Source organism: Helianthus annuus, chromosome 3 (assembly GCF_002127325.2).
Source record: "Helianthus annuus cultivar XRQ/B chromosome 3, HanXRQr2.0-SUNRISE, whole genome shotgun sequence".
NCBI lineage: Eukaryota > Viridiplantae > Streptophyta > Magnoliopsida > Asterales > Asteraceae > Helianthus > Helianthus annuus.
The window spans coordinates 161,114,755-161,128,276 of record NC_035435.2 but is presented as its reverse complement, the minus strand read 5'-3'; the positions used below and the strand labels follow the sequence as shown (position 1 = coordinate 161,128,276).

The 13,522-nt window shown below is 36.9% G+C and overlaps 1 protein-coding gene across 1 annotated transcript; it reads right to left on the bottom strand.

Annotated features, from left to right (window-relative positions):
• Positions 1–11,461: 11,461 nt before the first annotated feature.
• LOC110932317 lies at positions 11,462–12,232 on the bottom strand. The gene has a single exon (XM_022175661.1). The coding sequence runs from the start codon at positions 12,230–12,232 to the stop codon at positions 11,462–11,464; it is 771 nt and encodes a 256-aa protein (XP_022031353.1).
• Positions 12,233–13,522: the final 1,290 nt, after the last annotated feature.

The window sequence follows — 13,522 nt, the reverse complement described above, 5'->3', positions numbered from 1 at the left end:
TTATCTCGAATCTCCAAATCAAACTCTTGTAATAGGAGTACCCATCGTATCAACCGCGGCTTGGCATCCTTTTTCTCCATGAGGTACCTGACAGCACTGTGGTCAGAATAGATAATAACTTTGCTACCCCATATGTAAGCCCGGAATTTATCTAATGCATAAACTACCGCAAGTAGCTCTTTCTCGGTTGTTGTATAGTTAAGTTGTGCATCCGAGAGAGTCTTGTCGTTTGGTCGGTCAAAAAATATTTATAAAAAGTTCCTAAATACCTTAACTAGTTAGGGTAAGTAGGGTGTCGGTCCACGAGGAGTATGTGGTCAGAATTGGTTTTCTATCTAAATTAACTAAATAAAATAAGTAATTGATTGGTTTGGTTGTTTTGTTTTTTTTTAGAAAATAAAATCTAAACTAATGTGATTTAGAAAACAATAGTGGTAAAGGTAACCTCCTCCAAACTTCAGGTTCTAGGTTTACAAAATCTCAGTTTAATTCAATAATTGACACCACATAGACATAGTGTGGAAAAGTTGATTAGTTTGATTGGTTACTGAAAACGGGTCTTTGTCATCAGATCTCTTATAAGTCAATTAACCCTATTCACTAGCGTGAATCAACCTACTCTATGTCACCCAATCCGCTACAAGGTTTTGTCATCAACCGAACAAATTGTAAAGTAAGGACTCAAAAACACAAGCAAATAGTTCAAACAAAATCAACACATCAAATTACTTATAAAGGTTTGTCAATCCAAAAGTAATTCCAAACATGAATAAAACTGGAAAGAAATAAAACCTAACTGAACCATCTGTCTGGAGGAGGCCACGTATGATTTAGCCACTCATGGCTTGAACAAACCTCATCATAAGAGTATTATTGTTCATCAAGATCAAAGACAATTAACTTATGATTCCAATGTGTTCTTCACACCAAAAAGTCTCCAAGAACTCACCAAATTCGTTCACAAGTGAAGCATAACCGAATAGCAATGATAGGTCCCCATAAATTCCCTCAAATTGGCCATTAAATGAGGAGTTACACTTTTTGGATCAGTCGGAGCCGTAAGCTACGCCTCCCAGCCGTAGCTTACGGCTGTCATTGAAGTCTTACGCCCAGGAGCTCCTGTTTTACGGCAGGCAACGTTGAAAACTTGTTTTCAGCATAACTTTTTCGTTTCAACTCCGTTTTCTTCACCGTTTTCGCCTACGTTCTCGTAATTTCGTCCTCTATCATGCTATCCTCTTAATTCTTCAATTCCAAAAATTAATTTTTTATTGATGCTCCAAATTCTTTCTCTTTTATGCTCCATTTGCACCTGCACGTCCAAACAACTAGTAGTTACCAAGTTCAAACAATAAACCGAATTAAGCATGGAATGTATATGTATTTAGACATTTTAAGGGTTGTCCTACGGACCACCCGTCACATCCCCACACTTACCCGTTGCTTGTCCCAAGCAACATATTCAAAAACTATTTTCAATCCACAAGCGATCAACATGCAAACCAAGCTAAAATGTACCGTCCTTTTACAAACTTTTTATCATACCACAAGACACACCCCTCACAACAACTCGGTGACAAGTAATATTAGCAACATTATGCTAAAACGCTCAATGCAAGTGTGTGATTGTGCGACAATAAGCTTGTATACAAATCAAGTTTACTCCTATCAAATATCTAGCATGCTTATGAATCAAAAGGACTTAGGGGTTATAACGGGGCTATGTGTAAAGGTAGGAAAATGGTGGGATATATATGCAAGAGCTAATTGATTTGACCCGGTTTTTATTTCTACTACTAAACAAAGCAAACATCAACTATATACACAACTTCTTCGACATTCTCAACTACTATTGCAACTAAATACTTCTTTTTTTTTGTATTTTTCTCATATTTTTCTCTTTCTTTTTTTTTCTTTTCTTTTTTTTTTCATTTTTTTTTCATAACACATAAAACTCAACAATATATACAAGAACATCAACAATCACAAACTAAATTCCTAAACCGGGTCATCTCAATAGGTAAAGTTTTTTTTTTTTTTTTTTTTTTTTTTTTTTTTTTTTGTAAGAAGTAGGTTTGGGTCACAACCGAATAGTATAAGGCTCAAACATGGCTTTCTAAAGACCAAACCCCCACCCCTCACAATACCAAGCTCATATATGTAACGTATGAGGTCCAACCCCCAATTCCCTCACTCTCACACATCTAGACGAGGCTACCTAAAAGTCCTCTATCATTTTCACAAGCATGCTAATCCTAGGCTTCAACAAGAATTCGTACACAAGTTCTATTAACACGATACACACACCGCCACTCAAAACAATGAAAGCATCATCTTTACTAATCATGTGTGGCTCAAACACTCACCAAGAAATGACTAGAAAGGGGTGTCGGTGTGTCAAGTGAAACAATATCAAGTGCTCAAATTCCGACAATTTTTCGCTTGGTTCACAAATTTTAAAATTCTCAAAAATTTCCCCCCATCCCCACACTTGGGATACATTGTCCCAATGTATAGTTTTGAAGGGATGATCGCTTTTAACCAAGAACTTTAGCTTTTGCTAATACTCTCAAATCCCAAATTTCTTTTTGTATTTTTTTATTATTTTTTTTAAAACACACCACCAACTAACACATCCCACCAAACAAACAAACACATCAAAACACCACCCAACCGCCCAACCAAAAACTTAAACATGATTATATACAAAGGTGCACAAAATGAGAACAAGACACAACCTGATTAGTAAATCAGCAGTGTTGGTAGTGATGCAGCTACGGTAATCGGACCGGTTCATAAACATCTCTTGGATTCGCCGATATCTCAACGGGGATGTTGCCAAACATCCCCACACTTGAATCATTGCATCCGCGAGGGTTGAAACGTAATAACCTGCCAAAACACAAACACAACACCAAAGCAAAACCAAACAAAGCAAAACAAAACAAAACAAAACACAAATACAATACTCTACATCCTCGGGCTGCCTCCCGAGAGCGCTAAGTTTAACGTCTTCAGCCAGACCTAACCTGGCACTCATGGTGGTTGAGTGGGATGCTTGCACGCCTTCTTCATCATATCATCACTATCATCAGCACCCATTCCCCAATATTTGTCAAGGAATAACATGTATGCCTCCTCCTCATCCGACGGGTATGATCCTTTCCTTTTCCTCTTCTTTGTTCTTTTTCTCTGTCTCTTCCTTTTATTTTCGCCTAACCCGTTAACCATAAAACACTCTTTCTGACTCTTCTCTTCAGAAGGTCCACTTTTGTCATTAGCTTTAGGTTTAGTCAAACTGGAAAATATTTTAATTGTCATCTTTTGAGACCCAAACCTAAACTTGACCGTTCTTTCAACACAATTAATATTAGCATGAGCGGTGGCTAAGAACGGTCTTCCCAAAATAACTGTTGGTTGATAATTTTTAACACAATCAAGAACAAGAAAATCTACCGGATAATAAAAATCACCAACTTTAATTATCACATCCCGCACAATCCCCCTAGGACTTGTAGGAGTTTGATCAGCTAAAACCACAGTTGTGTCAGCTTTTTCTAATGAACCAAAATCACACTGATCAAATAAACTCCCCGGTAAAATACTAACACTCGCTCCAAGATCCAATAAAGCCTGGTCTATTTTAAAATTACCAAATTGTATAGAAATAATAGGCGCTCCCAGATCTTGGAGTTTCGTGGGAAGAGTACCCAACAAAACGGCATTCACATTATTAGTTAAATCTAATTCTTTTGGAATTTTGTGACGTCGTTTTCTGGAACTTAATTCTTTTAAACACTCAACATTATCAAGATTTTCTTTAATTATTTTCAAAAAGGGTAAATTAATATTTCGATTTTCGAATTTTTCCCATTTTTCATCATGTGTTGAATTCACTTTTGGTTTAGTTGACACCGGGGCTATTAACGCCGAAGGAAATGGAACATTAAAGGATTTTTCCACATCTTTAGTTTCCAATTTAGTTTGTGAAATCAAATCCTGATCAAAGTCATAAACACTATGCTCTACCACTTTCTCAACCCTTGGTGATGGAATCTGTTCATTCACATAAAGCTCAGATGATGGTTGAAAACTTACCGTATTAATGTGTGCACTGTCTGTGTTTTGGGAACTGGAAAACTGATGTGTTGGGTCTACTTGATTATGATTAGATGACGTACCTGAATCTGTGATTACTGCAACTACCCCACGTACATGTGTAACTATCTGTTCAGTTTGTTCCAACAACAATTGATGCCTAGCCTCTAGGATCTCTTGTCGATACATGACCTCTTTGACTATGCTTGTTAGCTCCTTGATAGCTACCCGGATGTCATTCAATTCAGACTGATCCACTTGTCGACCGATTTGATTCTGGCAGTCGTTTGAATAACCCCCTCGTTGATTATTGCACTTGATGTTTTGATTCATCCTGTACTTATTTTGGCAATCTTGAGCCCAATGACCAAATTCACCACAACACGAACACGGCTCATAATAATACTGGCCATCATCATAATTCACGTCCATGATAGCCTGCACAAGTAACACAACCTCGTGTAATACCGAACAAAAAAAAACAATATTTTAGGTTTTTTTTTTTTTTTTTTAATTTTGAAAGAAACTAAACTAAACTAAAAACCAAAACTAAGCGCACTAACTCCCCGGCAACGGCGCCATTTTGATCGATGTCGTTTGGTCGGTCAAAAAATATTTATAAAAAGTTCCTAAATACCTTAACTAGTTAGGGTAAGTAGGGTGTCGGTCCACGAGGAGTATGTGGTCAGAATTGGTTTTCTATCTAAATTAACTAAATAAAATAAGTAATTGATTGGTTTGGTTGTTTTGTTTTTTTTTAGAAAATAAAATCTAAACTAATGTGATTTAGAAAACAATAGTGGTAAAGGTAACCTCCTCCAAACTTCAGGTTCTAGGTTTACAAAATCTCAGTTTAATTCAATAATTGACACCACATAGACATAGTGTGGAAAAGTTGATTAGTTTGATTGGTTACTGAAAACGGGTCTTTGTCATCAGATCTCTTATAAGTCAATTAACCCTATTCACTAGCGTGAATCAACCTACTCTGTGTCACCCAATCCGCTACAAGGTTTTGTCATCAACCGAACAAATTGTAAAGTAAGGACTCAAAAACACAAGCAAATAGTTCAAACAAAATCAACACATCAAATTACTTATAAAGGTTTGTCAATCCAAAAGTAATTCCAAACATGAATAAAACTGGAAAGAAATAAAACCTAACTGAACCATCTGTCTGGAGGAGGCCACGTATGATTTAGCCGCTCATGGCTTGAACAAACCTCATCATAAGAGTATTATTGTTCATCAAGATCAAAGACAATTAACTTATGATTCCAATGTGTTCTTCACACCAAAAAGTCTCCAAGAACTCACCAAATTCGTTCACAAGTGAAGCATAACCGAATAGCAATGATAGGTCCCCATAAATTCCCTCAAATTGGCCATTAAATGAGGAGTTACACTTTTTGGATCAGTCGGAGCCGTAAGCTACGCCTCCCAGCCGTAGCTTACGGCTGTCATTGAAGTCTTACGCCCAGGAGCTCCTGTTTTACGGCAGGCAACGTTGAAAACTTGTTTTCAGCATAACTTTTTCGTTTCAACTCCGTTTTCTTCACCGTTTTCGCCTACGTTCTCGTAATTTCGTCCTCTATCATGCTATCCTCTTAATTCTTCAATTCCAAAAATTAATTTTTTATTGATGCTCCAAATTCTTTCTCTTTTATGCTCCATTTGCACCTGCACGTCCAAACAACTAGTAGTTACCAAGTTCAAACAATAAACCGAATTAAGCATGGAATGTATATGTATTTAGACATTTTAAGGGTTGTCCTACGGACCACCCGTCAGTACCCTAGACCGGTTGGTTCTGATATATGTAGATATGGTTTAATCGCGCGAAAAGGCGAAAACCGAGAATGGAGTGTGATTCTGACCCAACAAGTTCAGAGACTTGTTTTATATGGGTTAATGGTTCACACTCTGGATTTTGGGGTTCAAATAATATAATTTGACCCGTATCGGCTAAATTATGAAAACTAGTTTCATAAGCCGAACCGTGCGCGCAATAGGCGAAACGGTTAACCATGAGAGTCCTACGCTTATTTCCTAAGTCAATATGCCTTAAAAGTATTTTGGTATCAGTAGGATACCTTCCGTAATGCCCGTAACGAGTTTAAGTTTATATTATGCCCCGTAGGGGCTTTTCGGTCATTTTAAAGACTTTAAAAAGGGCTTTTCGAGTTCTACAGGAAATCTGAGTTTCCCGAACAGCTTATAAAGCTTAACATACTTTATTTATTATTTAAAACCAGTAGCAACTGGAATCGGGTCAAAAGACCTTGTAGAACTCATGTTTTGGCCGAAAAGGGCATATTCGGTATTAACCGAACCGTAGCCATAACCGCAGGTTATGAGCAAGGTAAAAATTATTAAAAATCTTTAAAATTCCCAAAATATTATTTTAATACAGTGGGTAAAAGATTTGGTGACGAAATCTTGGTTTAGATAGGCGTTATGCTAATTGCGCCGTTAATTACTAAAGTTTATTTAAATTGCGCTAATTAGCATAACTCTCATTCTAGACCTCGGATTGACGTGAAACTTTAAGGACATGCTTATAATTTAATAAGCAAGGTTTTGGTCCGTTCACGTGTCCGAAATACTCGTTTTAATTTTAAAAGGCCGTTACAGTCAACTTTTAGGCGAATGACGGAAATACGTAAAAGACTCGGATAACTCATGAACCGACCACAGAGGTTTATACCAACATATGACCTGGTCCTAAGAGAGTCCTAAGGTATATTTATACCTCACTAAAACGGGTCAGAACTGAAGTCAAAGCAAAAGTCAAACTTTTGCGACATTCGGCTCCGAACCGGTTCAATATAGCTAATGGTCGATTCAAACGAGCGCAAACAGGTTTATATACTTATTATCATGTTTTATGATTGTCAAAACAGGTTCCATAACATATACATTACAGATTATGCATAAATCGCTAAAATAGCTTTCTGTTGACTTTTTAACCGCACGTTTGACTCGACATTTGACATAGTTAGAGTGGTGATCAGGGGGAACCTTTTTAGAGGTTTATTACCCACATAAATACCAACTCATAACCACTTTTGATTCGTCATAAGACTGAACCATTACTGATTTATTGTAAAGTCAAACCGTAGTTACGACGGTTTGGTTCTTAGCCATTTACTAAGGAAATGTGAAACCACAAAGGGTTAGATCACTTACAGAAGTTGTGTTCTTGTTTATAGAGCAGAGAAAAGTGCTTGGGAGCTCCTTAGAATGACCAGAGGTGTATGTTTGAGTTGTGTGTATGTTATGTGCAAGAATGTGGCTATTTATAGCAAATGCTAAGCCTCTATGATCATTACAACCACCACAATAGTCCAGAGATGATGGGTAGGTGTCCCAGAGGTGTATGGGTCGAGTAGGGGGCACCCATGCCTCATTTATTGGAGGTTGATCGTTCACAATGCTCAAAAGTCAAGAAAACACCAATTTTCTGCATCTGGGCGTCCAATGCGGCCCGCATGGAGGTTCCATGCGTTTACAATGCGGGCCGCCTGGGATTAAAAGATCAGACGCGTAATTGAGGAGGCTCGCGGCCCGCCTCAACTTAACCCAACATATAATGCGGGCCGCGTGGGGTTAAGATTTCAGAAATTTTAAATCTTTTGTCATGATTACAGAATCTGGTAATTAATAACGAAATCTTTCGTAATGATTTACCTGACCTTTCGGGTTTGAAGGGGTAACTTTGCGGTTTGGCCCTCAGTTATTTACCGTTAGGGGCCTCGTGTTAATTACCCGCGCTATTAAGTCCCCGGTTTATTTATAAATTATTTGGAAAGCCTTAACTTTCACTGTTGACGCTTTTAACCCTTCTCATACGAATTTGAGTATAACTCTTTCGTTTTAAAACGGAACTTCGCGGAATTTATACAGTATATTCTTGTGAGCGTATAATACTGTTACGAAGTCTTGGGAACGTTAAAGGATCACTCAGAGGTATAATTAAACATGTTGACACAGTTAACCCCTGTAGTTCGTAATCTCTCACTTTCTTCCGCGTTTCGCTTCCGTACGTTTTATGATTTATTCGTTTGAAGGTACAAGCATTTATTTAGGGTTACTATACAGTATATTTACCCTTGTTGACATTTATAACCCTCGAATTTATATACTTTCAAGGTTTGTCAAAATTAGTCCTTTATTTATTATAGATGCCACGTGGAAACAAATGACACGTGTTAACACATCATTGGACACAAAAATTCGAGGTGTTACATATAACTTGGTAATTAATGTAAGAACATGTCTAAGCATGTTCAACCTGACAATTTTCAGTTTAGGCTTGGTTCGGAACCGAAAGTCGCAAAAGTAGACTTCTGCTTTGACTTTCAGTTCTGACCCGATTTAAATTGTTTTAGAAATGCCTTAGAGCTCTATTAGGACTAGGTTATAGGATAGTGTAACCCTCTGAGGTTATACAACTTGGTTCCTTAGTTATCCGATTCATTTGCATGTTTCCGTTATATGCCTAAATGTTGACCATTATGCCCTTTTGACCTTAAAACGAGATTTCTGAAAATGTGAGAGTACAAAAACCTTTGTTACTAAATTATAAACATGTCCTAAAAATTTGACATCAGTTTGAGGTTTAGATTAGGAGTTATGCTCAATATTGTAATTAAGAAGCTTTTTATTAATTAAACGTCATAATTAGCATAAAGCCTATCTAAACCCAAATTTTGACACCAAAATTTTTACCCACCGATGTAATACAATATTTTGGGATTTTTGAAGATTTTTATTTATTTTTAAGCTGAACATAACATAGGGTTCTTGCTTCAATTTGGCAATTGTCGGTTATACCCTTTTCTTGAATAAAATGAGTTTTACATAATATTTTGATACCAAACTTTTTGCTACTGATTTTATATGATAAATAAAATATTTTGAACCTTATAAACTGATCAAAAACTCAGATTTCCTATTTTAACCCGAAAATCGCTTAAACCCGACTTTTACGCGTTTTAAGCGCATAGTATGAGTTAAAACTATTTTTGGCACCTAAAACTCATTACCCACTGATGTTTTAAGTTAATTTATGTAATTAAACAGTGAGCCAAAGTTTTAAATTCAGAATTCTAATTTTGACCTTTAAAGCTTATGTGAAATTACCAAAATGCCCCTACGGTGCATAGTTTGGTTATAAAAGATAAATTTCACATATATGCAATACCTACTGTTATGACTTATAAAAAATACATATTTTACTGATTATATCAGAACTGAAACTCAGATTAATATTTAAACTCTTTTATAAGCTTTAAAATGACCAAAATACCCCTACGGGGCATAATTTGAGTTTAAATCCATTTTTGGGCATAATGGAAGGTATCCTACTGATATCACAACATATTTAAGGCATATTAACTTAGGAAACCTGTTCATGACTTATTTGGTTACCCGTTACGCATTTTTCGCATTCGATGCAGTTTATGTAACTAGTTTGCATAAATTAGCCGAAACGTGTCAAACCTTATCATTTTTATCTCAAAATCCAGAATGTGTTTAGTTTACCCATATTATACAAGTATACAAACTTGTCGGGTCTAAACCACATTCTAATCCGGTCTTTGCTTAATCGTACGTTTTGAACCGTATATCTTCCTTTAAAACTAACCGGTCTAAGTTTATGCTTAATGAATCTAATAGGTTATTAAAACCTTCGTTCCAGATTAGGAGACCAGTAAAAGATACTTGCACTCGCTGATTGAGATATCTACTTGCTCAGGTAAATACTTTTAACTTATTTTCCCTTATACGGGCTTGGGGTACGGTATATAGAATACCGCTTGGTTGGGCATTGAATTTTTAATCATATGGAGGTTAATTTATTGAGATGACCCGTTTAAATTGTTATGTTTGTTTTAAGCCTTTGGGGGGTTAATGACCATGTTCTGGATATCCTCAGCTCATTCATTGAAATGGCCACGACTTAAGCACGGGGTGTAGGCATACACCTGCCAGTGCGTATGTAAAAATAATATAACCGCATGTTCGAGAATAACTCGCCATGGGATATATTATGTGGTGTGTCTATTAATCTTTAACCCGGTATTCAGCCCGGGCTACTGAACGTATAACGAACATGTAATTATTTTACAAGTTTATATAAAAATAATTATATCAAGTTATAAAAGATGTTTTGTGCCATGTGCATTTAAATGAATTTTTTTAAACGTTTTCAAAATGAGTCGGTTAATTGTATTTACCAGTGTAAACTGACGTATTTTCCAAAAGGCTAAAGTGCATGTACTAGGCGAAATCGGCTGGCTACACCTGAGTGAATATATAAGAGTCTTGCAAGCCTTATCACTTAAGATCTGTTGAACAATGTTTCTTTTTATACTTCTGATCCGTTTGTGGATCTCTTACAACCGTTTTGTAATAATTGATATTACTTCTATTCAGTTTGTAATATTTTATCTTTCGACTTCCGCTGTGTTTTAAACTGTGATAAATTGTCTATGATGACATCAACTACGTCACGATACTCCCCACCTGGCCCACCGGTAATACGTGGAAATATCGGGTGTGATAGAATCCCATGGAAAATACCACCCGAGACGGCTTTTTTCATGATACCCGTAAGAGCCTCCATGGCGATCACGAAAAGAAAAGGATATAGGGGATCTCCTTGACGGAGGCCACGGGTGCATTCAAACTCTCTAGTTGGTGAGCCATTAACTAAGACCGAACCTTTGGCCGTATAAAGGGTCGCCATAACCCAACCCCGCCATCTATCTGGGAAATTCATTTGGGCCATGACAGAGTTTAGAAAAGCCAAATTTACCGAGTCATACGCCTTATGAATATCAACTTTAAAAATCATACCCGTTTTTTTCGCCTTTTTCATCCACCCCACCACTTCATTTAAAATAAGAGATCCGTCCATGATACTCCTCCCCGCCAAGAAAGCCGTTTACTCTTCGGAAATAAGCTTCGCCATAACGGTTTTTAGGCGATTCACCAAGACTTTAGAGATAACTTTATTGATTACACCAATTAAGCTAATCGGTCTAAAGTGTGAAGGTGATAACGGGTCTTTTATCTTAGGAATTAGAGCGATAAAAGAAGAAGTGCAACACTTGTTCAAATTACCCTCCAAATAAAACCTGTTGAAAAGACCAAGGAAATCATTTTTTAAGCCCTCCCAGCACCTCTTTATAAATTTGAAGTTAAACCCATCGGGGCCCGGGCGCGATCCCCAACACAATCCCAAATTGTCGTTTTTATTTCAACTAGGGAGAACGGAGTCACCAGAGTACTAGCCTCGGCCTCAGTAAGTGTGACCAGATTCGGACACGCTAATTCAGGCCTCCTAGGCATCGGTTCAGAGAACTGAGCAGCTTAAAAAATCATAAAAGCACTCCTTAATTGCCACCGGATTAGTTATCCAAGAGCCGTCAACCATCAGACCATTAACTCTATTATTGCTTATGTTCGAATTAATGATCCCATGATAAAACGCTGAGTTTTGATCTCCCTCGAGAGCCCACCTAATCGTCGACTTTTGGCGAATATCCATATGTTTCAGCCTTTCATACTCCGCCACCGCCTGTTTGCATTCAGCCCTATCATTCAGCTCTTCCTCCACCAAGAGCCTATCTTGAGCCAACTTGTCGAAGTCGGCGACCCGTTTCTTATTCGCCCAATACTCGCCTTCCGTTCTACTTTTATCCTCTTTAATCCAGGTTTTGATCTTTTTTTTCAACCATCTTAATTTAATTGCAAGTGCCAAATCCTCCGGACCAGAAAAGTGGAATGAGTTACACATCTGAACCATGAATTGTAGCATTTGAATGGGATATGCCCAAAGTCCGAAGGGACCGTGTTCAAAACGAGAGGGCGGTGGTCCGACACCTCCCAATCCAGAGCTAATAAAGAGGCGGTTGGCCATCTCTCCATGAACCCCAAGCATACTAAAACCTGATTTACTCAGTTTGTCACCTTTGTCCGAAATATACGTAAACCGCCCACCCCCCATATTATATTCATGTAGCCCGGCCGATAAAATAAAGTGGCTAAATGCCTCGGCATTTGATTCAACGAATTCCGAAATTAACCTTTCCGACACCTCCCGTACGTCATTAAAATCTCCCATCATTATCCAAAGGCCTTGGATTGAGTTTTTTACCTTGGATATTAGTAACTAAAATTTTTATTTTACATTGGATAGTTAGATTCGTCTTCTTATGCTAAAAATATTTATTTTGTTTAGAGTAAAAATAAATACAATGATAGTATGACCATAAATTAGTAATTAATTTTTTAATGTAAGTTGATATTGGGATGGGCATATTACAAAAACCATTAGGCGATACACTTCAGTTTGTGATGGGTCATCCGTTAAAGATGAAATGAGTCCAAAGTCTTATAACGCTATTGTTAGTTATACTATATGATATTAAACGATCCGAGATAAGTATGAAACAACATAAATATTTAAACACACAACTAAACAAATTAAAAAGTTAAGCCCATGTTATTAGTTAAATTGTTTAGTTATTTTAGCAAATTTGGCTTCTGAAAGTTAAAGTGTTTGTTTAAACTTTAAACTATAAACCTAAGTAAAGTAAACAAAGACGAGAATTGAAAAAAAAAAACAAACAAACAAATGATCTGAAAAGGCAAACAGATGCACACGCATGAAAAAATCGAATAGGTAACGTCGGAGTCGCCTGTTAGCCTCTTTGGTATGGCGCCCTCGCCGCCCAGCCTAGCCTAGCCTAGCCAAGTCCACTGTTGTGGCCACTGAGCCGTCTGCCTCCCTACAGGTTTTCCACCGAAGACCGTTTAAAAATAATGTTAGACGTACTCTTGTTATGCATTTGAGTTTATTCTGATATATCTTTTTTATTATGTGGCCAGACCAATTCAACCCGAGCCGGACCAAAAAATTAATATAAAGTGACAGTCAAACGACCCAAAACTTCCCAATCTCTATGAGAAAAAAAAAACATAAATTCGCTACTATATAGAATTTACACTTTGATATTTAAATTGTGTAATATGTTAGTATTTGAAAATGGGTTTGTTTAAATTGTAAACTTAACCGAGCTCAATATAGACTCAACTTGACTTTAATCGAGCTTTTAGTGAGTGAGAAGCTTGAGTCACGTAACTCAATAGTTTCAGTCCAATTTAAATTAAAGATATTTCCAACATATAATTAGTTGTTTTATTTAATATTTTTGATTTGATTCAAGTAAAAGTAGATATTGACTAATGTATCATGTTTTAGAACGACAAATTAACTTATTCTAAAATACTTCTATTACCCATCTATTTTGCATCTTGTAGGTTTAAAGCCGTCTATCTTTTAAACAAATAGAAGACATCATACCACTATAGCATTAAGGGGGTGTTTGGGATTCGTTCTTAATAAGGACTT

Excerpts from the sequence above, each read along its gene's own strand:
- LOC110932317 (XM_022175661.1), bottom strand. The coding sequence starts at position 12,232 with ATGGGAGATTTTAATGACGTACGGGAGGTGTCGGAAAGGTTAATTTCG.